At 37.5% G+C, this 25,811-nt stretch overlaps 1 protein-coding gene across 7 annotated transcripts in view; it reads right to left on the bottom strand.

Moving 5' to 3' along the window:
- Positions 1 to 25,811, bottom strand: part of DIAPH2 (diaphanous related formin 2) — an 814,964-nt gene that overhangs the window by 436,965 nt on the left and 352,188 nt on the right. For all 7 annotated transcript variants that reach the window (XM_023634106.2, XM_023634104.2, XM_001914669.6 and 4 more), the window contains one exon: positions 24,186 to 24,280. In XM_023634106.2, coding sequence (XP_023489874.1) covers positions 24,186 to 24,280 — 95 coding nt within the window. The remainder of the gene's footprint in view (positions 1 to 24,185; positions 24,281 to 25,811) is intronic.

The following is a 25,811-nucleotide window of genomic DNA, read 5'->3' as shown; positions in this document are numbered from 1 at the left end:
ATAGACACAGATGCATGTTTAAGGATAGGAAGAATCAAATATCATATGGACCGCAATATACCCAGACTTGTCCAGATAGTTTACGCAATTCAATCAAATACCCTGACAGAAATTTTGTTGTTGTTGGAACTTGACAAGCTGATTATCAAATTTATGTGGCTAAATGAAGAGAGAATAACAGTCAACATATCCCTGAAGAACAACAAGTACGTGTGTTGACTTCCTCTATCACATATAAAATTCTTCTTATAATTATATAATTAAAGAGTGTGTAGCATTGGTACAGCAAGAGACAAATGGCCCAATGTCTCAGAACTGAAATCCCAGAAACAGAGCCATGCATACTTGGAAACTCGATATAGGACAGGACCGACATTACAGAAATTAGGGGAAAGATGGATGATTTAATAAATAATGTTGGGACAACAGTTACTACTATGTAAAAAAGTGAAATTGAATCTGTTCCTCACAGTATACACAAAAAGCAATTTCAGGGGCTGGCCCCGTGACCAAGTGGTTAAGTTCACATGCTCTGTTTTGACAGCCTGGGGTTTGCCAGTTTGGATGCTGGGCATGGACCCACACACTGCTCATCAGGCCACGCTGTGGTAGCATCCTATGTGGAATAACTAGAGTGACTTGCAAGTAGGATATACAACTAGGTACTGGGGCTTGAGGGAGGAAAAAGAAAAAAGAGAAAGTTTGGCAACAGATGTTAGCTAAGGGCCAATCTTCCTCATCAAAAAAAAAAAAAAATCAATTCCAAGTGGATTAAAGACTTAAAGGTAAATGACAACCTTCTTCAAACTTTTAGAGGAAAATGTAAGGAGAATACCTATATGACCTTAGATAAGAAAGGAATTTCTTAAATCACACACAAAAACACAAAGTCTAAAAGAAAAGGCTGATGAATAAAATTACATTAAGATCAGTGACAACTGTTCATGAAAAAGCAAGACACCATGAAGAAAATGAAAAGAGAATGGGAAAATATTTGCAATACATAAGCAACAAAAAAGTTACTATTCTAAATATATCAAGAACTCATACAAATCAACATGAAAAAGATAAGCAACACAATAGGAGAAAAAACGGACAAAAGAATCAAATGTTTTACAGAAGAGGAAACATAAGTGGCCCTGAAGTGGCCCACAAATGGCCCCAAAGGGGCTCTACTTCATTAGTATCCCAGAAAAAAACCAACTAACACACACATAGGATTCTTTTGTCACATCTGCCAGACTGGCAAAAATATAAAATTTCTACAATATCAAGTGTTGTCCAGGGTGCAGAACATTGGTTGTCAACATCATTGTCACATAAAAATAAGCTGGGAAGCTTTAAAAAATAAATGGTACACTCAGAATAGCCAATACAATCTTGTGGACAATGAACAAAGATGGAGGCATCACACTTCCTGACTTGAAAATATATTACAAAGCTACAGCTATCAAAACGGTATGCTACTGGTATAAAGACAGACATATAGACCAATGGAACAGAATGGAGAGCCCAGAAATAAACCCATGCATATATGGTCAACTGATCTTTGACACGAGTTCAAGAATACACAATGGGGAAAGGACGGTCTCTTCAACAACTGGTGCTGGGAAATTTGTATATCCACATACAGAAAAAATGAAATTGGACCTCTGTCTTACACCATACACAAAAATCAACTCAAAATGGATTAAAGACTTAAACATAAGACCTAAAACTGTAAAACTCCTAGAAGAAAACATAGAGGAAAAGTTTCATGATATTGGTCTTGGCAATGATTTCATGCATATGACACCAAAAGCAGAAGCAATAAAAGTAAAAATAGAAAAGTGGGACTACATCAAACTAAAAAGCTTCTGCACAGCAAAAGAAACAACAGAAAAGACACTCTAGAAAATGGGAGAAAATATTTGTAAACCATAGATCTGATGAAGAATTAATTTCCAAAATACAGAAGGAACTCCTATAACACAATACCAAAAAAACAAATAACCCAGTCAAAAAGTGGACAAAGGACTTGAATAGACCTTTCCCCCAAAGAAGACATACAAATAGCCAACAGGTGCATGAAAAGGTGCTCAATATCACTAATAATCAGGGAAATGCGAAGTAAAACTACAATGAGATATCATTTCATACCTGTTAGGAAGGCTATTATAAACAACAAAAGATAACAAGTGGTGGCAACCATGTGGGGAAATTAGAAACGTTGTACACTGTTGGTGAGAATATAAAATGATGCAACCATTATGGAAAACTGTATGGAGGTTCCTCAAAAAATTAAAAATAGAAGCACCATATGATCCGGCAATCTCCCTTCTGGGCATATATCCAAAAGAATTGAAATCAGGATCTCGAGGAGATATCTGTACTCCCATGTTCATTGCAGCATTATTCACAACAGCCAAGATATGGAAACAACCCAAATGCCCAGTGACAGATGAATGGATAAAAAAAATTGTGTGTGTGTGTGTGTGTGTGTGTATATATATATATATATACACAATGGAATATTATTCAGTCTTAAAAAAGAAGGAAATCCTACCATTTGTGACAACACGGATGGCTCTGGAAGACCTTATGCTAAGTTAAATAAGTCAGTTTCAGAAAGACAAATACCGCATGACTCCACTTATATGAAGTATGTGAAATAGGCAAACTAGTAGAAGCCAAAAATAGAATGGTGGTTGTCAAGAGGATGGGAGGAGGGAGAAATGAGGCCCTGCTCTTCAATGGCTGTAAAGTTACAGTTATACAAGGTGAATACGTTCTAGAGATCTACTGTACAACAACATCATGCCCATAGTTAACAACAGTATTGTGCACTTAGAAATTTGTTAAGAGGGTAGATCTCATGTTAAGTGTTCTTACCACAAAAACCCAAAAGAAAAGCAAATGAACATGGAAACTTTTGGAGGTGATGGATATGTTTATTACCTTGATGCGGTGATGGTATTATGAGTATATGCATATGGCTAACCTCATCAAATTGTATATATTAAATATGTGCAGTTTTTGTATATCAATTACACCTTAATAAAGCTAGGAGGAAAATGGTACCTGGGTCCCATCCCCAGAAACTATGATTTAATTGGTCTGGAGGGAGGTCAAGGCAATGGTATTTTTCTAAGTTTCCCGAAATGATACTCAGGCACAGCTGGATTTGAGAATTACTCATTTAAAGCAATGGGGATTCTCATACAGTGTTGGCAGGAGGATAAACTGGTACAAGCATTCCAGAAAATAATTTGGCATTACTTGGTAAGGCTGAAGATGCATGCACCCCATAACCCAGTAATTATAAGACTCTAGAACCAGTCTCAAACTATAGTGTATTAGGGAATTGCATGGAGGGCTAGTTCAACACAGATTGCTTGACTCCACCCCAAAGTCTGATCCAGCAGGTCTGAGTTGGGGGTGGAGACTTTGCTTTTCCAACATGTACCCAGATGATGCTGAAGCTGCTTGTCCAGCAAACAACACTTGGAGAACTACTGATCTGGAGGAGCTCTTTGAGATTTGCACCGAGAGCATGTATAAAAACATCCATGGCAACAAGATCTGTACTAGCAGTATTAATGATAACAATAACAACAACAATAATAAAACAAAAGCCTAGAAACAATCCAAATGTTCACTGACAGGACAATGGGCAAATGAATCATGGAATATTCATACTGTGGAACACTGTACCATGGCAAAAATAAAATTAAAAATAGCTACATATATCAAAATGGATGAATCTCAAAAAAAAGTCAAAAATTTAGTAAAAAAAAAAAACATGTACGCGGTATGATCCCACTCATACAGAGTTGAAAAAAGAGGCAAAAACTAAACATATATTTTAGGGATACATCCATATGTGACAAAATTATAAAGCAAAGCACGTGATGATGAGCCCAAGATTCAATAGAGTGATTTATTCTGGAAAGAAGGTGTAAACAATGGGCTTCATAGATACTGGTGATGTGGGCACATATGGTTACATTTCATTAATGGTGTTTTGAATTGTACACATACAGATAAAAATTAGAGAAGTATCCCAGATGATCCTTTTTATAAAATTTAATTCAATCTTCTGTCCTCAGATATTCTTGATCACTCTGGAAGAATTCACATTGTTGCCTTAAAACTTTTACAGTTTGGGATTTAGGCTTCTATTCATCTGATTCCATTCAGTATTGATTTCCTCTTTGGAGCCAGTCAGGGACATTTTTCAGCCAGTCATCATCAACTAGATAATGACTTTTCACATTTGCAATGTCTAGACATACTCTGCAGTCTACTTTTCCTCCACAGGCTAAGGGAGAATCCCCAAGGCTTAAAGTCATCTATTTCAAAGATTTTTAAAGTAAAAATAATTGTTGGCTTTTTGCAGACCCTTTCCAAATATTCCATCCATTTTCACATGGAGAATTGGCAGGGAGTTTTAAAAGAATGAGCTAAGAGACAATCAGATGATCCTGAACAACTCTTACGCTTAGGCATTCATTTGTACCATGAACCAAGAGGAGCTAGTCAAACAAAAATTGAAGAAATCCTCCAACAAATTACCAATTTTGTTTGAAATATTCCCCCCTCGAAGCAGGATTCAAACTATCTATGAAAATAACCCATAAGTACATTTGGCCTGGGGCACTGAGTTTCTAACAGATAGAAAGCCAATAACAGTCTTTACTGCCATCTTCGAAAACTGATTGTTTTCCCAACTAGCGACATGTGTTAATGTTTATTTATAAACATTCATTGAGCAAACTTTACCACTTCTCTACCGTGAAATGCAAAGCAGTGAGTTAGATTATATGTAGAGAGGATCTGGAATATATGCCAATGCCAAATTCCACAAAAATAAAATGATTAATTATCATGTAAGACAATATATCAATATAGGGTGACCAAATATGTTATCCTACGACTGGTTGGTGGTCGGTTAGGCAGAGTTTATCACCCTGGGGAATCTTGGCTTCACTTAAGATGCAGTCCCACTCGAAGCAGTCACTCCATCATCAACTAATCACCCATCCTCTGACGGTCTACTCTCTTTATAACACTTGACCCGTTGGCCCTTTTGAGGAAACCTGGCCTAAGATCAGATAAGGGGAGTCCGTACGCCCAGGATCTAAGGAGGATATCTGGTAAACATTCCCCAAATTCTGTTTAGGTAAATTCGACCCTTCTCTAGACCTGTGGCATGTCCCCAAAGAGAAAGCACACGCTCACATTATATGCAACTCATGGAGCATCTGTTGTCTTTATACTAGTTCAGATGTTCTTCGTGGATTTACAGCAACCAATAACAAGAGCTTCTTCCCTATGTGTGATGCTGCTCATCACCAATAGAAAATGTCTTCATCTGGAAGTAAGCACAATTTTGTTTTTGAATTGATATACATCATGGAACTTACATCAGCTGGACCTAGTGGCTGCTCTTCGGATCTAGTATGCCAAAAACACTGCTGGCATGCATTTAGGCTAATGGAGACCACCAATATTCCCTTGCTGAACCACACTCCCCCAAAACAGATAGTTGAGGCCCAGGGAAACCACGTAGACTAGGATAGTTTTCACCTCTCAGTGCAAAAGAACATGCAGAGCGAGTCATCTATAACAGAAATGTTTAGGACTGCTAGAAACACCTACCACTAATCCTGACTTTATCTAAGTATTGTGTTGATACTGTATGGAATTCTTGTCTTTACTTTCATAAAGAGGTTTAATGCAATAAAGGAGGCTAAGGCAGCTCTTGTAACTCTCAGAAATCCTTGAGAGATAACACAGACCTAAATAGTCAAGAAAGAGAAATCCATAAATCTGACACTAAGCTGAGCATGGACTGGTCACCCTCCTGTTACGGCCCTACAGAGAGGGTCAGTTAACAATTTCACAATCTCTAATTTAAAATACCACCAAATCACATGATATGATATTTATGATACAAGCAGAATACCATATCACATATCTGTTTTAAAAAAATCTAAAAATATGACTAAAACAGAGAATACTTATTATACAGTTCAGAACGTCGGCATCATATGCAAAGATCATTTTCAAAAACCATTCCAAAAAGCTATGAATAACATAGAACAAATGAGCAGATGAAGAATGGGGAGAATGCTCAGGGTGGTACAGAAAGCAGGGAGTATTTCTAGGAGAAGGTGAGCTTTAAGTTGTGTTTTAAAAGATATGGAAGACCTTCCTAAAGGATGGAAGGACCTGTGCAAAGACTTGGAGAAAAGTAAAGGCAAGTCGTGTACAGATTATTCAGAATCAAGACTTGGAGAAATTCACTAAATAATTGCGATTAACTAGGGATCACCTACAGGGTTTAAAATAAACAACAGATGGCAATCGTTGCTATTGCTTCTTAAGGAAGAAAATGAATTGATGGAGGAAAAAGGAAATCTAGTTGAACCAAGTAAGATGCACTGGATTGGAGGTAGCCTAGAGACAAAAAGACCAGCTAGGAAACAAGACTAGCAAAATTGTTGAAGGGATGAAAAGTAAGTCTAGTCCTGTGGGAACGGGAAGTAAGAGCGAATTTAACAAATCTTCAGTGAAAGGATCAGTAAGAATGCATGATGAGCTAGGATGAGACTCAGTCAGGGTCAAAGAAGAGAGAAGGGATGGAAAAAACTCCAGGAGATAAGGCAGATAGGTCTTCATATGGACGGCGGGGGGGGGGGGGGGGGGGGGAGGGGACAAGAATATGAGTTCTTTTGGGGATGCTCTTTCAAGTGATGGTTGAATGCTCGAGAGGAGAGTTCATTATCTTTACTGAACGGCTAGAAAAGGTGAGAGGTTAGGGCTAAGTATATATCCGAGGGACTCATCTATATTTGTGTTCTATTTGTTTAGCATTTTACAGTTTGCAAGTGTTTTCACAAATGCTCATATTTAATTTTTATAGTAACCCAGTTTTGTAAATACACATTTCCCCCCTTTTATAGACAAGAAGTTGAAGGCTAAAAGAAGATAAGTGAGCTGTCCAAGGTGGCACAGGGTGTAAGTGACTGAAACTCAAACACAATGCTTTTTTCCCCCACTACACTGAGTTGCATTTCAAAAAAAACCACTGAAGAGTAGAAACTCAAAGGAGAAGATGTAGCAATTAGTCACCGCACTCAAGGAAGAAAAACAGACACCTTACTTGCTTTTCCTGAAAAGCAACTAGTTTTCAACTCTATTCAGCTACATACATTGAAGAAAAATTATAAAATGAAGACTAAAATATTTACTCTTATTTTTCTCACCAATTTGGAAGACTTCATTTCATTAAAAGAGCCCATCACTCTAAATCCTTCATATGGGAGAAAATAAAGGATGGTTTTATTAGTATTTGAACTACACTTTCATTTTACTAAAATGCTGCTTATTAATGCAGAAATGGAATCCGATGCCCCTTATATTGCATTAAGTAAAATTAAGTCTTTATTTCTTGGCACCTAATTATATGTTTCGCAACACAAACAATAATGAATGTCAATGAAGACATTTATAATGCCTTCTAATGCTGGAAGAAGATATTTTAAAGGATAATTTAACTTCTACTCTGACTTCTGATGATGGACATTGCACAAACTGTTTAATTAGTAAACTTTTTGTGGCTACTTTTTATTCTGCCCAACAGTAAACTCCTCAACCTATTCATCCACCTACATGCCACAGCAGGGAAAAACACAGGTCAAACGACATGGGTAAAAAAAGAAACCAATGAACTGGGCATCATATGAATTCAGTTGTGATCCCAGATTGGCTGTGTGACATAAACCTCTTTGAACCTCAGTTTCTCCTCCCGTGAAATAAGAGAAAGGAATAAGACAATTTATTAAGTTTATTTTAGTCTTTTGGTGGTCTCTCATTCCATGATTGAGATACAAAGGCAAAATTAAATTTGACCATGTGCACAGTTTGGAAGAGAATGGTCACCCCTTAGCAGATACCTCAAGCAGGTTCCACAAATGGAAGAGAAGGAGAAAAAAGACCTTTTAAGCATTCCATCAGGGAGAATTCTTCCTATCATATCTGCTCTCATCCATTTGCTTTCTCACCATTCCTAGGAGGTTACGCTGCTTGCAAACTTTCCTGTAAAGCTACACCTCTGCAGGTCACCCCATCTAACAAACCTCCCCTTTCCTTGCTGTCATATAGCAAGCCCATCCTCCTATTTCTGGCCAAGCGAAAACACTCTTGAAGTCACATTTTAGCATTGACATCTAAGCTTGTTAGCCCCAAAATACTTACTGTCTTTTTGCGATTCTTTATTAGAACAAATATCAACGCAGATATATCATAACTACTGGAATGGATCACAACATTTCTGATTAACTCTTTAATATGACAAACTCTTCTATCGCCAAACCTTTTAGACAACATCATGTTTTCGATTTCAGATACTTTGATTTCTACAAAATATTGTCTACTAATACTCAAACTAAAATGTATAATTTCACTCATAATAGATGTTGATAATTTTATAAATCCATGATTTCACATATGCTACTGGCATCTCGTGGGTGGAGGCCAGGAATGCTGTTAAACATCCTACAATGTACAAAACGGCACTCCACGAAAAAGAATTATTGGGTACAAAATATCCACAGTGCCCAAGTTGAGGGACCCCATCTTAAGCATATGCTTTCAGCACCTGTCAAATACTTTTGAACTTTATTATTGTGTAATATTTAAGACACAGAAATGTATATGTAAGACAATGAATCTATGTGCTTATCACTGAGCTTAAGAAATGAAGTGTTCAATCTCTCTTGTGTATTCTTTCCTGACTGCCTCTCTAAAATATTTTTAAAGAGATTACTTAAAATATCGATCATGTTATACCTATATTATTTCGGTGTCACAGTATGTCATAGCATGTTAACTCTACTAAACTATGTTAAATTATACTATAACATCATATGACTTTAATAGATTTGATGACTAGGTACATTTCGACTTTACAAAGGAGATCTAGAATTATAATAGAACATTGCAAAAACTATATGGTAAGTAAATATTTATATTTTATATATATCCTTGTATATAGAAAGAAATGTCTTGATTACTTCCTGAACACGTCACAGAGAGGACGTGGTTTTATAGATATAATCAATTACAAAGGTGTTACAATTCATTAAACATATGACTAGCCAATAATCTTTGTATTCAAAGCAAATTGGCATAATACAAAAATAAGTAGGAAGCTAATAGAAAAAAACAGTGTGATTGTTCTCCATCTCTTGTTAGTTTCATGGAGGGCACGGGTGCCTGAACTCTCTGCCTCCCATTTCTCATAGGCTAAGGGACTTCTTCCTTTTGTCCAGAGGTAGCCTTACAGCTACAAGTTAGGGTACAGGTTTTGGTATAACCTTGCTCCCCATTTCCTAGTTCACGGTTCTGGAAGTCTGTGGGAGGAAAAAGAGGGCACTCCCCAAGTTCTACAATTGCAAGGAAATGCGTGGTCTACCCCAAGCATCAGCTCACTTCAATAGACCCAATGGATCTATAGAACGAAAGAGCCATAACGTTAATGAAGTTCTAATACGGCTTAAAGTCTACAAGGCAGCAGAAAGTATGATCTTTGAGGCCACATCTTGCTCAACTATTAATAAGATCTATGTTTCATTCAGAGTAAACAGGCTAAATTTTTTGCATTTTTTAAATATTTTTTACAATCCAATTAGCACGAGAAAAACTACTTGTTTAAAGCTACCTTTTCTTTCTTCGTGAAGCAGTCTGGTACCACTTGTGGACAACAATACAACCAGCGATGGTACAAATGAAATACTGATATTAATAAACAAAAGACACAGAAGGGATGAAAATAAGCAGTCATCACATTTGCTTAGAATACATGCGATCCTAACAACAGACTAAAAGTGAAAAACAAGGGACAAACAAAACTTGAGTGAAGAAAGGCAAGAGAAAAAAAATCACTCAACTAACCAGTTAGAAGCCAAAGATGAAAAAGAACAGCAGCTCATGGATAAAAGTATTATTTAGATTGAAAAGCACGCCATAAAGTAATTATTTATTCCACCACAATGAGAAATGGGAAAGAAATGTTTTATGATTGTTGCTGTCATTGCTAATGTTTCATTTTCCCTAAAGGATTATGAAAAGGAATGTGGTGAATACAAATTATTTAAGAAAAAAATGTTTTAAAATTCTACAATATTAATGCCGTTATAGCCTTAATTGATATACTTGTAGTCTTCTAAAGTCATCAACCCTTGTAAAGTGCACGAACACATGCAGACTCACAGCCTGCATAAAATACAGATGGTCGATAGCCACGTAAATAGATCAATGATTACAAAGATGGATTGAGGAGACAAAAACGAGCTCCACTATTACACATGCATGAACTTCCTGACTATAAGAATAATTATACTCTAGAACTGGTTAATTGAGGGAAGTTGAAGAATCTTTTTTCCCTGCAGAATCGATAGATACCCATCTATCTTTGATGACTTAGGAGTAGCATTGCCTGGAATCAGGGGAATGGATGGGATGACCTTTGCTTCATTCTAATCACACTGTCAGGACCCAATAATAAGTCACAGAGATCACATAATCTGTTTTGAGATATAAAATAGCATTTGGAAAAACATAACCATGTGGCTACCTGTAACACCCTACACACCAGGTACAGTGCTGATGCTTGAAAGGGTTTCAGAAAAGCTTATTCAGCCAACAGAGGTGCAAATTATCAGGGGAGGAAGAAAGCAAGCTGGGATATTCCCAGGATGTATCACAGAAAGACACCTACGGAGGTATTTCTGTAATTTCCAGGTATGAAAGAGGTGCTGTAGAGCTGTATTTCATTGACGGGGTATTATTAAGAAAAATTAGGTCCCTTTGTAAATAAAAATTTTATTTAAAATGAAAGAAAGGAAGGAAGAGAGAAAAGAAGGGAAGAGGGTAGAGAGGGAGGGAGGGAGGGAAGGGAGGAGGGAGGGAGGGAAGGAAGGAGGGAGGGAGGGAAGGAAGGAAGGAGGGAGGGAGGGAGGGAGGAAAAGCAGGGAAGAAGAGAAAGAAGAAAAGATGAGAGAAAATGGAGCAGGTGGAAGGGGAGTAGAAAATAGGACACCAGACAATAGCATGCCCAGAAGAAATGCATCTGTCCCTTAAAGATAAGGGAGAGAAAGAACAAAAGACAATAAATAAAACACTTGCTTAAGGAATAGGGCTCTGGTAAGTAGTGTGGGTTGTTTTAAAAAAGAACTGCAAGAAAATAACAACTACTTAAACTAGGTAAAGTCACTGCGTTCAGAAAATCAAAAGAGGTATCTTTTCCCCTGATCTCATTCTCTTATTCACTCCTCCTTAAAACTCTCTCCTGTGCTGGCTTTCCTGACACACCACAGGACCCGGCACTCTCCCCTATGCACTGGCTCCCTTTGTTCTGACTTTCCTAACACCATCCATCCCCTCAACCTGCGTGCTCTCTCCAAATGTGTAGTCCTTAACCTTTCATTTGACACTTTTTTCCCCACAGTCAACCTCAAGAAACTCTTTGATCTTCATGCTCCAACAATCACTTCTTAATCTCTATTCTGACTTCCAATACATATTCCAACATAATGTATCTGTAAAATTTTTCTCCTCTGCCCCGGAAGTATTTTCTCTCTCACCTGATTTGCCTCTTCTTGTTAGTTGTAAAATCATTCTATCACCAAGATTTTTCAATCTTTTTTCTTACTTCTTATTTACCCATCTTCCCTTTTTCTTCTACCCCCAATGTATTTTGGGACTTCGTTGTACCTTATACTTGAAATTACAATTATCTCCCTATCTCTAATCTCTTTTCTCCAAGCCATTTGGCATACTACAGCTACAGTAATCTTCCTAAACACACATCTGACCACATCCAAACTCAACAGCTTGGCATTCAAGTCATCTACCAGGGATCAAAAAGTCTTATGCTTATAGGGAGTAGGAAAGAATCAGAGTGGGCAAAATGCAGTGGGGGAGGGGCCTGTGGCAAACTGGAGATTATGTGACACTCAAATTCTACCATATAAGAACTACAAAGGCCAAAGAAAACATCTTACGGGTCACTAATTTGTGATTCCTATGGATCTACAATATGAACTCAACCAACCTTTTATATGTTCTTTCTCACTGCCAACCTACATGACTTGTGAGCTATACCAGAACATGGATATTTTCCTTTATATGCCTCAAGTCTTTGTCCACCATTCCTTTTTTCTAGCCCTCTCTAACTGAATTCTAATAGTGCTTCAAAGTCCAGGTCAACTTATACTTCTTCCAGGAAGATGGCCTTAACCACAGCCTCCCCTAGCCTACAGCTCCCCTTCTGTGAGCCCCTGGACTAGTTTCCTTTTTTTCCCAAAATAGATTTTGTTTTTTTAGAGCAGTTTTAGGTTCACAGAAAAACTGAACGGAAAGTACACAGTATATGTCTCTCTCTCTCTGATAGTTCACCTGGCATAATGCCCTCAAGGTCCATCCATGTTGTTGCAAATAGCAGGATTTCCTCCTTTTTTATGGCTGAATAATGTTCCATTGTGTGTGTGTGTGTGTGTGTATATATATATATATATATATATATATATATATACACACACACCCCAAAACTTTATCCATTCATGCACTGATGGACACTTAAGTTGTTTCCATGTCTTGGCTATTGTAAAAAAGAAAATGCTGTAATGAACATGAATGTGCAGCTCTCTCTTCACTATAGTGATTTCATTTCCTTCAGCTATATACCCAGAAGTGGAATTGCTGGATCATATGGTAGGTGTATTTTAATTTTGGGGGGGAACCTCCATACTGTTTTCCATAGTGGCTACACCAGTTTACATTCCCACCAAGAGTACACAAGGATTCTGTTTTCTCCACACCCCCACCAGCACTTGTTACCTCTTGTCTTTTTGATAATGGCCATTCTAACAGGTGTGAGATGATATCTCACGGTAGTTTCGATTTGCATTTCCCTGATGATTAGTGATATTGCACACCTTTTCATGTACCTGTTGGCCACTGGAATATCTTCTTTGGAAAATGTATATTCAAGTCCTTCGCCCACTATTTAATCAAATTATTTGGTTTTCTGCTAAGTGAGTTGTTCCTTATATATTTTGGATATTAAAACCTTATCAGGTACGTGGTTTGCCAATATTTTCTCCCATACTGCAGGTTGCCTCTGACTCTGTTGATTATTTCCTATGCTGTGCAGAAGGCTTTTAGTTTGATGTAGTCCCACTTGTTTACTTTTACTTTTATTGCTGCAATTTTGATATCATATTCAAAAAATCATTGCAAAAAACAATGTCAAGAAGATTTTCTGTGTTTTCTTCTAGGAGTGTTATGGTTTCAGGTCTTACAATGAAGTCTTTAATCCACTTTGAGTTAATTTTTGTGAGTGGTGTAAGACAGGGGTCTAGTTTCATTCTTTTGTATGTGAATACACAGTTTTCCCAATACCATTTATTGAATGGACTATCCTTCTCTCCATTCAGTATTCTTGGCTCCCTTGTCAAATACTAGCTAACCGTATATGCATGGGTTTATTTCTGGACTCTCAATTCTGTTTCATTGGTCTATGTACTATGCTATTTTGATTACTATAGTTTTGTAATATAGTTTGATATCAAGAAGTGTGATCCCTCCATCTTTGTTCTTTCTTGGGATGATTTTGGCTGTCCATGGTCGTTGGTGGTTCCATATGAATCTCAGTATTGTTCTTTTCTATTTCTATAAAGAATGCCACTAGAATCTTGATAGAGATTACATTGAATATATAGATAGCTTTGGGTAGTATAGATATTTTTTAAAAATTGACTCTTCTAATCCATGAACACAAAATATCTTCCATTTATTTCTGTCTTCTTCAATTTATGTCATCAATGTCTTAGAGTTTTCAGTGCACAGATCTTTCATCTCCTTAGTGAAATTTATTCCTAAGATATTCTTGATGCTATTGTGAGATTGATTTATTTCTTTTTCTGATATTTTGTTGTTAGTGTACAGAAACACAACTGATTTTTGCATGTTGATCATGTATTCTGCAACTTTACTGAATTTGTTTACTAGTTCTAACAGTTTTTTGGAAGATGCTTTATGATTTTCTATATATAAGATCATGTCATCTGTAAACAGAGAGAATTTTACTTCTTCCTTTCCAGATTGGACGCCTTTTCTTTCTTTTTCTTGCCTGATTGCACTGGCTAGGACTTCCAGTACTAGGTTGAATAGTAGCGGTGAGAGTGGGCACCTTTTTCTTGTTCCTGATCTCAGAGGAAAAGCTGTCCACTTTTCACCATTGAGTATGATGTTAGCTGTGGGCTTATCATATATGGCCTTTAATATATTGAGGTCTGTTTCTTCTATCCCCAATTGATTGAGAGGTTTTATCATGAATGGATGTTGAATTCTGTTAAATGCTTTTCCTGCATCTATTGAGATGATGATATGATTTTTATCCTTCATTCTATTAATATGATGTACCTCATTTATGGACTTATATATGTTGAAACATCCTTGCATCCCAGTGGTGAATCCCATTCAGTCATGGTGTATGATCCTTTTAATGAACAGGTGAATTGAATTTGCTAGTTGTTCATGAATTTTGCATCTATATTCACCACATATATTGGCCTGTAGGTTTTTTTTTTTTTTCTTGTAGTGTCTTTATCAGGCTTTGGTATCAAAGTAATGCTGGCCTCATAAACTGAGTTTGGGTGTGTTCCCTCCTCTTCAATTTTTTGGAAGCATTTCAGAAGAATTGGTGTAAATTCTTTTTTAAATGTTCAGTAGAATTCACCAGTGAAGCCATCTGATTCTAGACTTTTCTGTGTTGAGAGGTTTTTCATTACTGCTTCAATCTCCTTGGTCATTACTGTTCTGCTCATATTTTCTATTTCTTCATGATTCAGTCTTGGTAGGTTGTATGTTACTAGGAATTTATCCATTTCTTCTAGGTTGTCCAGTTACTTGGTGTATAACTGTTCACAGTAGTCTCTCATGATCCTTTGTATTTTTGTGGCATCAGTTGTAATATCTCCTCTTTCATTTATAATTTTATGTATGTGAGTCTTCTCTTTTTTCCTTTGGTTAATCTAGCTAAAGGTTTGTGAAGTTTATCTTTTCAAAGAACCACATCTTAGTTTTGTTAATCTTTTCTATTGTTTTCCTGTTTTATGTTTCATTTATTTATGCTCTATATTTCCTTGCTTCTACTAACGTTTGGCTTATGTTTTATTCTTTATGTTTTTATTCGTTACACTTTGAGGTGTAAAGTTAGGTTGTTTATTTGAGATTTTTCTTTTTTTCTTGATATATGTGTTCATCCCTATAAATTTCTGTTAGAAGTGCTTTTATTCCATCCTATAAGCTTTGGTATGTTTTTTTCATTTGTCTCAAGATATTTTTTATATTTCCCTTTTTTCCTTCTTTGATCCATTAGTTGTTCAGAAGTGTGTTGTTTAATTTCCATGTATTTGTGCATTTTCCATCTTTCCTCCTGTATTGATTTCTAGTTCTATACCATTGTGGTCAGAAAAGAAACTTCATATGATTTCAATCTTCTTAAATATGCTAAGACTTTTTTGTTACCTATCATATGATTTATCCTGCAGGATGGTCCATGTGCACGTGAGAAGAATGTGTATTCTGCTGCTGTTGGATGGAATGTTCTGTATATGTCTGTTAGGTCCATTTGCTCTATAGTGTCATTCAGATCCACTGTTTTCTTATTGATTTTCTGTTTGGATGATCTATCCATTGTTGAAAGCATGAAATTAGAGTCCCCAACTATTATTTTATTACTCTTTATTTCTCCTTTTAGTTCTATTTGTATTTACTTTATATATTTAAGTGTTCCAATGTTAGGTACATAAATATTTACAATTGTTCTATCTTCTTGATGAATTGACCCCTTTACCATTATATAATGACCTTCTTTGTCCGTTTTGAGCATCTTTTTGCGTAGTCTATTTTGTTTCATATAACAGCTTCTGCTTTCTTTTCGTTACTACTTGCTTGAAAATCTTTTTCCAACCCTTCACTCTCAATCTATGTATGTCCTTAAAGCTAAAGTCAGTCTCTTATAGACAGCATACAGGTGGATGTTGTTTTTCTATCCATTCAGGCATTCTATGTCTTTTGATTGGAGAATTTAATCCATTTACCTTTAAAGTAATTATTGATAGGTATGGACTTGCTATTGTCTTTTGTTAACTGTTTCCTGACTGTTTTCTATATCCTTTGTTCCTTTCTCTATTGCTCTCATCCTTTGTGATTTGAATACCTTTTGTAGCAGTATGCCTTGACTCTTTTATCATAATCTTTCATGCATCTACTATAGGTTTTTCCTTTGTGGTTACCATGAGGCTTACATAAAAAATATCTGTAGCATCTTATTTTAAGCTGATAACAACTTAACTTTGATAGCATACAAAAACTTTAAAATTTTACTTTTCCTTCCCCTCACATTTTAGATTATTGATGACACAATTTACATCTTCCTTTTATACTGTGTATCTAATAACAGATTATTGTAGTTATGATTATTTTCAATACATTTGTTTTCTAAATGAGAGTTTTAAGTGAATTACACACCACCGTTACAATATTAGAGAATATGTTTTTGACTATACATTTACCATTAGCAGTGAGATTTACACATTCATATGTTTTTATAATTTAAATTAGCATCTTTTCATTTCATCTTAAAAAACACCCTTTAGCATTTCCTGTGCAGCAGGTCTAGCAGTGATGAACTCTCAGCTTTTGTTAGTTTGAGAAAATTTTTATTTTTTCTTCATTTCTGAAGGACAGCTTTGCCAGGTAACGAAGTCATGGTTGACAGTATTTTTTCTTTCAGTATTTTGAATATATCAGCTCACAATCTCCTTGTCTGCAATGTTTCTCTTGAAAAATCCTCTCATGGTTCTATAGACTTTCTCCACTTTTTCATTCTTTTTTCTTTTTACTTCTGTGACTGGCTAATTTCAAATGACCTACCTTTCAGTTCACTCATTCTTTCTTCTGCTCAATTGAGTGTGATGTTGAATCTCTCTATTGAATTCTTTGATCACTGTATTCTTTAGTTCTAGGATTTCTGTTTGGCTTCTTTTGATGGTTACAATTTCTTTGTTGAACTTCTCATTTTGTTCATGCATTGTTTTCCCAATTTTGTTTAATTTTCTTTCTGTGTGTTCCTATAGTTCATTGAACTTCTCCTTTTTTTTTTTTTTTTTTTTTTTTGCTGAGGAAGATTCTAAGCCAACGTCTGTTGCCAATCTTCCTCTTTTTGTATGTGAGCTGCTGCCACAGCATGGCCAGTGACAGATGAGTGGTATAGGTCTGCACCTGGGAACTGAACTCGGGCTGCCACAGTGGAGTGCACCAACCTTAACCACAAGGCCACCAGGGCTAGCCCTCACTGAACTTCTTTAAGAGGATTATTATGAATTCTTTTTCAGAAAGTTCATAGATCTCCATTTCTTTAGGGTCAGTTATTGGAGCTTTATTAATTTTCTTTGGTGGTGTCATTTTTACCTGATTCTTTGTGATTCTTGATTGCATTAGCATCTGCGCAACTGAGTAAGTATTCTCCTCTTCTAGACTTTACATGTTAGCTTCAGCAGGGAAAGACCTTCACTTGGCAGCTCACCTTGGGGTACTAGGCAGGTAAGCTGGTAGTGTCTGTGGGCAGATGGGGCTTGCTATTGGGGTCTCTAGTTTGGCAAGGCCATTGCTGGTTGTCTGAGGTCAGAGGGAGTGCTGCTGTTGGGGTCCTTTGTTGAGTGGCTGTGCTGGCTGGGCTCTGCATTCAAGCAGGGCCATGGGTGGACTCCCTGATGGGGCTAGGCTGCTGGCTGTGCTCCGCAATCAGGTAGGGCCACTAGCTGATTTCTGCAATCACCTCTGGTCAGGGAAGGTTGCAGGCTGTGTGCCCTGGCAGGATGGTGCTACTTGTTGGACTCTGCAATTGGGCAGGGCTATTGGCTGGGCTCTGCAATTGCCCCTGGTCAGCTGGGGTCTCAGGCTGTGCAACTTGAGTGGATGGTGCTGCTGGCTGGACCATCTTCAGCTGGGGCTGCAGGCAGTGTTCTGTAATCAAGCGAGGCTACAGGCTCTGCCCTGATGTTAGGAAAGGCTACAGGCTGGGCTTTATGATCAGGTAGGCCGCTGGCTGAGCTCCACTCTTCGACCAGGCTCTCTAGTTGAGAGGAGCCTCCAAGTGTATCGCATAGTTGGTTGGAGCTAGTGACGGTACTCTGCGGTCAGGCATGGTTGCTATCCAGGCTGCCTCATCAGATGCAGGCTATGCTCCATGATTGGGTGGGGTACCTGGCTGGGCTCCCTGCCTGGGTGAAGCCTCAGGCTGTGTTCAGCAATCAGGTAGGGTCATAGGCTGTACTCTGTTGCTGGGCGGGGCTATAGGCTGGACTCTGTGGCTCACTGTTGGTGTAGGTTGGGCTCCAAGGCTTCCCAGGGTCACTATTCAGGCTCCCTGGTTATGTGAGGCCAGAGAGCATGCTCAACAGTTGGGCAGGGCTGCTTGCTTGGCTCCCTGCCCACGCAAGGCTGTAGGATGGGCTCCACAGCTGCCCAGGTTCTCTGCCCAGGCTTCCTGGACAGATGAGACTGGAGGCTATACTCAACAGTTCCAGGACTGCAAATTTGCTTCCCTGCCCAGGCAAGGGGGCAGAACAGGTTCCATGGCTGGTACAGCCCATTGACGGGGAACCCAAATCAGGCAGAACTGCCAGCTGAACTCCCTGGCTAGATGGGGCCACCAGTTTTGCTCTGGGATCTCTGCTCAGCCACTGCTTATAAGCAAGAAGGTGGTCTGCCAAGATCTGAGTGCTGGTTGCTGTAAGTCCCATCCCCCTTTTCCATCTCTATCTGATCCTCAGTAGTCAAGGCCCACCAATTTCCCAAGTGATCTCCAAGAGGTAAGACCCAAGTGGGCCTTGCGGGAAGCATCCGACAATGCTGGGGGAGCTGGATGTCCATCTAGGGTTCTCTCTTCTCACTGTAGAAACTATAGGCCCAGGGGTGGCCTCTTGGTGTGGCACTGTGCCAGCCTGAGGAGGGGCAATGTGGTCAGAATGTACCTCCTCCTCTTACCCTTCTAAATTTGGTCCTTCTTGGTCTCTGTGGTCTAATAGGGTGCTTTAGCCTCACCCTTGGGTCTGGGATTTTCATAATGGCGTCTATTCTATGGATAGCTGTGAGGGGGACTTAAGTTGGGAACAACTTATGACTGCCATCTTGATTGGGAAACTTTTCTGTACTAGTTTCTAGCCTTTTTATATGTGCCATAAACCCTTTATCGCCAGCTACGGATCTCTTCTCAGAATAAAGTAAAATATATACGAATACAAAAGAAACCAATTATATTGAAATAGTTATCAACATATTTACAAAAATAAATTGTGATATAATGACAGATGTGCTTCTTGATTAAAGCATTAAAAAATAAGATCTAGTGGCAGCTTTAATAACTAGTGTAATTTTGCAGTAGCAATGACTGTAAACAATATTTCAAGATATATGCCACAAATTTAATGTGATATGAAAATATTTATTATTTCTATTAGTGACAAACTTAGAGGTACTATTAATACTACTTTGGTCTGTTGCCTACACTGTTAACCAAATGAAATACTAAACATTAGTTAGAAGTTAAAGAAAATAAAGATGCAGTATTTTTCACATCGAACTTCAGGAGCCCCTGAATTCTTTCCATGGGTCCCCAAAAGGGGCTTTGAACACCTGGTTATCAACCTCTGCTTTATACATATCTTTGTAAATTATTCTGTAGTAATATTATACTGTCTTCTACGTTAATCATCTTTTTTCTGCATATGCCTTGTAAATACGACCATAAACCCCCTACCAACATCAATTTACTCAGCATTTAAGAATCATATGCATGCACTAATGTTCTAAAACAGAACACACTTTTATTTTTCCCTTAGCGCTGAATCCCTTTTTTGAAACTAACAGTTTCACTTCTTCATCAATGTTCTATATGTAAGTGTGTCTGCAAGTATTTCAATTTTACCACTGATATCCTAACAACACTTATTGGTCTTGGATGGTTCTCTCAATGGATCAAATTTAACTACACTGAAGCAGGCTTTCAAAGCTGAAATAATGACTCCAAGAGTCACCTAAATTTAGCGCACATTATTTGGAACTAACTCATAATTGCATATATTAAAAGCTCCTCAACAATCTCAGGATCTGGTGTACTTTTAAAATGTTTCTCTGTGTTCCTGTAAGTATTTTAGGACATTTCAACTTCTTCCGCAAAGAGAACTCAGTTTCTACCTTAACTTTAGATATTTTGAAATAAAGGAGACAATATTTTTATTAATAACCTTAAAATTTGGTCTTGATCTTCCTGATTAAATAAAAGTTTGGATTTTTTTTTTGTTTTTTTAGTAAGATATTTATCCTGACAAATAACTAAAATCTATTCATTGTCTGGCATGGAAGAGCCTATTGACCCATACTTGGAGAGATAATACTGGTGTTAATTGAAGTCTCTGGGAAGCAATGTGCCCTTAATTGTTTTTTGTTGTTTTTGTTGTTATGAGGAAGACAACCATGCCACATGAGCAACAAACTATGATTATGCACTGACAGAGTCTAGCACTGTAATCAAATGGAACTTACAACAAAGTTAATCTGATGATACATATTTAATGTTATGCATTATCCATGTGCTACATGGTAATTAGACATAAATGGTAAACGGCTCCTATGAATGGCAAACTGATGTTACTTTTGCATCACTGGCAAACGTTTCTGGGATGGGAGGGAGAAAGAGGCACTGGTGGTGATTCTAGTCTGTTCTCTTGCTGAGAGAGGCACTCTCCTTTGGGTGCTGGAAGATCAACCAATTGTTTCAAGCCGGGATTCTTCTTCCTTACCAGAAGATGCTCAGACATTTGATTTGTCTGGATGAATGCAATACTATCTTTATAACTCAGGTGAGTTACTCACCATTTGTCCCTTGTACCTAAGCAACACAAGTCCAATCATGCATACTATTAAATTATAAGGTAAACTGTTTGCTCCAACAAGCAGAACTAAGAAAATGGGTTTTGACTGAGCAGGGTAAGGAATGAGAAGAAATTTTAGACTATCTGGCATTGAGAAGGAAACCAAGCTGGCTTGAAAAAAAGTCCTCAGTAGTCTGCTTTCAACAAAACGAAGGCACAAAATTGGTGGGGGAAAGGATGCAAGGGGTAAACCACAGAGATATGTGAAAAAGAGAAAGAGATAAAGGCTTAGAAAAGGAAGAGGAGGTCTAGAAAAGAGGAATAGATGAGACAGGCCCCAGTCAAGCCATCCACAGCAAACAGGAAACGCATGGAAGCATCGGGTACAAGATGCACAAAAGGAGCCTGGCAGGATGGACTCTTTGTGATTCTCCTTCACTCACCTTCCGAGAATACAATCCAAGATATAGCATAATAATGTGATTTCACCAGCAGTGGTTTTGACTATATAGTGGACAAGATTAAACCAGCAAATTCAAGAATTTAAACATAAGTTACTGCCATCTCCACATTGTAAGCAATTCATTCTTCCCAAATAGACAGTGCTCACCCAATTTAAAGACAGAAACAAATATATATTGTTTATGCTACTAAATAAAGTGAAAGAGAAAAAAAAATCCCAGGTAATACATTTTTATATAGACATTTTAAAAGCTTATTGCATATTAGAGGAACATTCATAAGTGAGAGTCTTTTCCCATTTCTCACATTCTCTAAAAAGTTGAAAACACGACTTAAAAAATAATACATGGTTTTAACGTTACTGGCAAATAAATACCACGATAGCATTCTGCATATTTGTATTCTTTTTATTTATCAAGTCATGTGAAGGAAAAGCCACACAATTTTAATGGGTAAAATAAATGGCTACATCGATTAACTCTTCAAAATATGGTTCTATTTCACTATAATTTGATTATACAGAAAAGACTAAAAAGCTTCAATTATTGAGTAGGAGTCAGAAGTTTGTTTGCCTTATTGTACTTTAAAATTAAACTGTGTAATTGAAAAAAGGAGGAAGGACTAAATCACAGTTAGGCTTCATGCCTTGCTCATTCTGACGCAGGGGAGCAGAATTTGCCACCCCCAAAATGGGTGCCCTTGGCTTGATTATTTTTAAGAACAAAAGACTCAGGAAGAAATTGTGACCTCCCCCCTAACTGCCTAAAAGACTTTAAGATAGAAGGCCTGTTCCAGGCAGGAGCTATCACCACAGATCACTCTAGCATAATATGAACTAGGTGTGGGAGACAGGGAGGAACCCAGCAAGTCCCATTTGATCAAAGTCCTCCCCATGACCCATTGTCTCTGTAAGGCATGACAAACATTTGTTTACCAAATATTTGCTTTTCCATCTCCATGTGAATTGCCTCCCTCCCCTTTGAAGTCCCAAACCACTCCCCATAACATCCTCTTTTGTCTTCAGCTGAAGATGTATTTATGGCGGTGGCTTTGGCCATTTTGGTGACACTCAGTTTTCCTGGGTTTCTCCCATGTACACATGTTATTAATACTTGTTTGATTTCCTCCTGTTATTCTGTCTCATGTCAATTTAATTCTAAGACCACCCAAAAGAACATAGAAGGGTAGAGGAATATTTCTTCCTCCCCTACACTGACTATTGTGTAAAAACATCATGGGACTAAGATGGGCAGGACAAATATGATCAGCTCTCCATTTCAGCTCAAGAGAACTATGGACTTGATAGTTGCACAGAGAAAAACATTTTTTTTGACTTTCCCACAAGGGGATTCCTTATCCAAGTGTAACTCTTACTGAGATTCATACAGGTGTATCATGATAATAAAGAACCTATATGAACTCATTAAACCTTACTCCTATAGAAAATAAATATATCTATATTTAAAACATATACATGAGGTAAACTGTAATGCAAGCCTACACTACAAAATGCAGCAAGTTCCATGGGGCTGGCCCTGTTGCAGAGTGGTTAAGTTCATCATGCTCCATTTCAGCAGCCTAGGTTCAAGGGTTCGGATCCCAGACGTGGATCCATACCACTCATCAGCCATCCTGTGGTGGTGACTCACATACAAGATAGAGAAAGACTGGCACAGATGTTAGCTCAGGGCTAATATTCCTCAAACAAAAAAAGAGGAAGGTTGGCACTAGATGTTTAGCCCAGGGCGAATCTTACTCAGGAGAAAAAAAAAAAAGGAGGAACTTCCATACAGACATAGCCTGTTTAAGTGACAAACCCTAGTTCTCTGAGTTTTAGAGACAGTCAGAGGGAGATATGGCAAAATTACTTCAGCATAAACTACTCAGTCTTCTTAAAATCAAAACAAACTGCATGGCTCAAAAACAAACACACAAAAACTACAATGACTACATCCTTCCATGAAAAAAATCTTTAGTTCTTCCTTCAAGAAATTAGACTGGACAGGGCTGGACATACCAGGAATTCTAATAATATGTTAGACCTTGTATAGTGCTTTATTGTACAAAGCACTTTATTTGGTTTCATCCTCACAGTGACCCTATCATCGCAGATGAGGAGACAGATGTTTAGGAGGCTGAAATAGTTTGCCTAGAGGAAGCAGAATAAGAGAATAGAAAGAGCAATGGCTTTACAGTTATGATAGACCTTGTTCTGAATCCCAGCTCTGCTAATCTGCTACTTACCAGTGATGTGACATTGGGCAATCTTTCTAAGCCTCAGTTTCTTTATCCATAAAATGGGGATAATAGTATTTATCTCATAGGAGTGTTAGAAGATTCAGTGAGATAAAATATATAAAGTGCTTGGCACAATGCCCAGCTATTTAGCCTCTTGGCCTCTCTGCTTTGACATCCATAAAATGGTAATAACACCGCCTACTTAACAGAGACATTGTGATGATGAAAGACATGCAACTTTATGTACAGAGAATGACAAGAAATATGTCTACATACGCATAAACTGAAATTTAAAAGGACGCATATCTAATAAATGGCAGGAGCAAACCTGGAACCTAGGTCTTCTATGTTGAGTCCTCTTACTATCAACACAGCTAGATACTTCTGATTCTATTATTCAGATAGAGGAGAACATTTTCTCACAACTCCATTGAGAAGACAGCAATCTAGAAATACCTGTGAAATGAATACTAGAGGGAAAATATGAAAGGTTACCTGAATTAAGGCCTCACTCAGCATGTCTTCATTAACCTCCAGAATAATGTTTTTTATATCTTCATATGGCATACGATATGATCCTAGGAAGATAGCTAAAATAAAAATTGATTTTATTAATAAAAATTGATTTTATTAAAGATAGGACAACATCAAATTTCCCAGGTCCTAATAAATACTGGTTTCCCATTTCATAGACTCAAAATACGAAATTTGGATCACTAATATTAATTTACAGAGTTATGAACAAACAAAAGTAGTTTCCATTTGATTGACTACACTACTCATCTAGGCAAAAATGGCCTATTATCTCAGGCTCAAATGTTTATAGCTCGTGCATATTTATATACAAAATAAAACTCCTACTAATAGCAATGATGACTACATGCATATGCATTTTAGATTGAGTGGGTACAAAATGACCCATGAAAAGTTAGAGATTTTATTTCAAGTTGGCCTTTTAATTCAACGTAGAATTTACTGTGGAAATTGTCAACACATCCAACACAGCACTTCTCAGGAATGACAACAAAGTAACCAAATACAAAAAAGTGCTATCTATCTACTTCGCTGTTCTCCCACATAAGAAAAAATTAAAGTGTCTCAGTCAGAAAGGTTCTCTGCATGCCTGCAGACATTCATGTGATGTACTATTTTATATGTATTATATATATACACATATTTATATATTATACAGTATTTTTTGTGTTGAATCACAATTTTCCTTGTCAACTTTGTATTAATTGGATATACATCATACAGAAATAATTCAACAAATTATACCTAGAAAAGCTTACTCAGAAAGTATTTTTCAACAATACATGCCACTTGAACCCCCACTAAACACACTTCTCAAAGAACATTTGTGTGTTCTTATCACCAGAACATGAACGCATGTCTAACATTTTTTTTTTCATGAAAAGGTCTATACAACTGTACTGCTATCTAAGGAAAATAAATCCTCACTGTCTAGGCAAATGATTACTTACTTAGATGTAAACACCAAATGAGACGTCCATAATCTAAATAAATAATGTTGACAAATAGCAGCAAGCAATTAAGATCATACTGTGTTTTTAAAAAACAGTACTGCACATCCACTTTATAAAGAAAATGTACTGTCAGGTAAGCAATGTACACATTCACAACAGCTATTAGGAGCCTGTTTTTCTTTTTGCCTTTCTCTTTATTTAAATTTTTTTTTGAGGAAGATTAGCCCTGAGCTAATATCTGCGGCCAATCCTCCTCTTTTTGCTGAGGAAGATTGGCCCTGATGTAACATCCGTGCCCATCTTCCTGTACTTTATATGTGGGATGCCTGCCCAGCATGGCTTGCCAACCGTTGCATAGTTCTGTACCTGAGATTCGAACTGATGAACCCTGGGCCACTGAGGGAGAAAGTGTGAACTCAACCGCTGCACCACTGGACTGGCTCCTCTTTCTTTTTCTTTTCTTTTTTTTTTTGGTTTTTTTGTGAGGAAGATTGGCCCTAAGCTAATATCTGTTGCCAATCTTCCTTTTTTTTTTGCTTGCAGAAGATTCTTGCTGAGCTGACATCTATGGCAATCTCCCTGTATTTTTTTGTATGTAGGATGCCACCACAGCATGGCTTGATGAGCAATGCAT

Source organism: Equus caballus, chromosome X (genome assembly GCF_041296265.1).
Source record: "Equus caballus isolate H_3958 breed thoroughbred chromosome X, TB-T2T, whole genome shotgun sequence".
NCBI lineage: Eukaryota > Metazoa > Chordata > Mammalia > Perissodactyla > Equidae > Equus > Equus caballus.
Note: the sequence above shows the minus strand (reverse complement) of the source record. Positions and strands in the feature narration are given on the sequence as shown.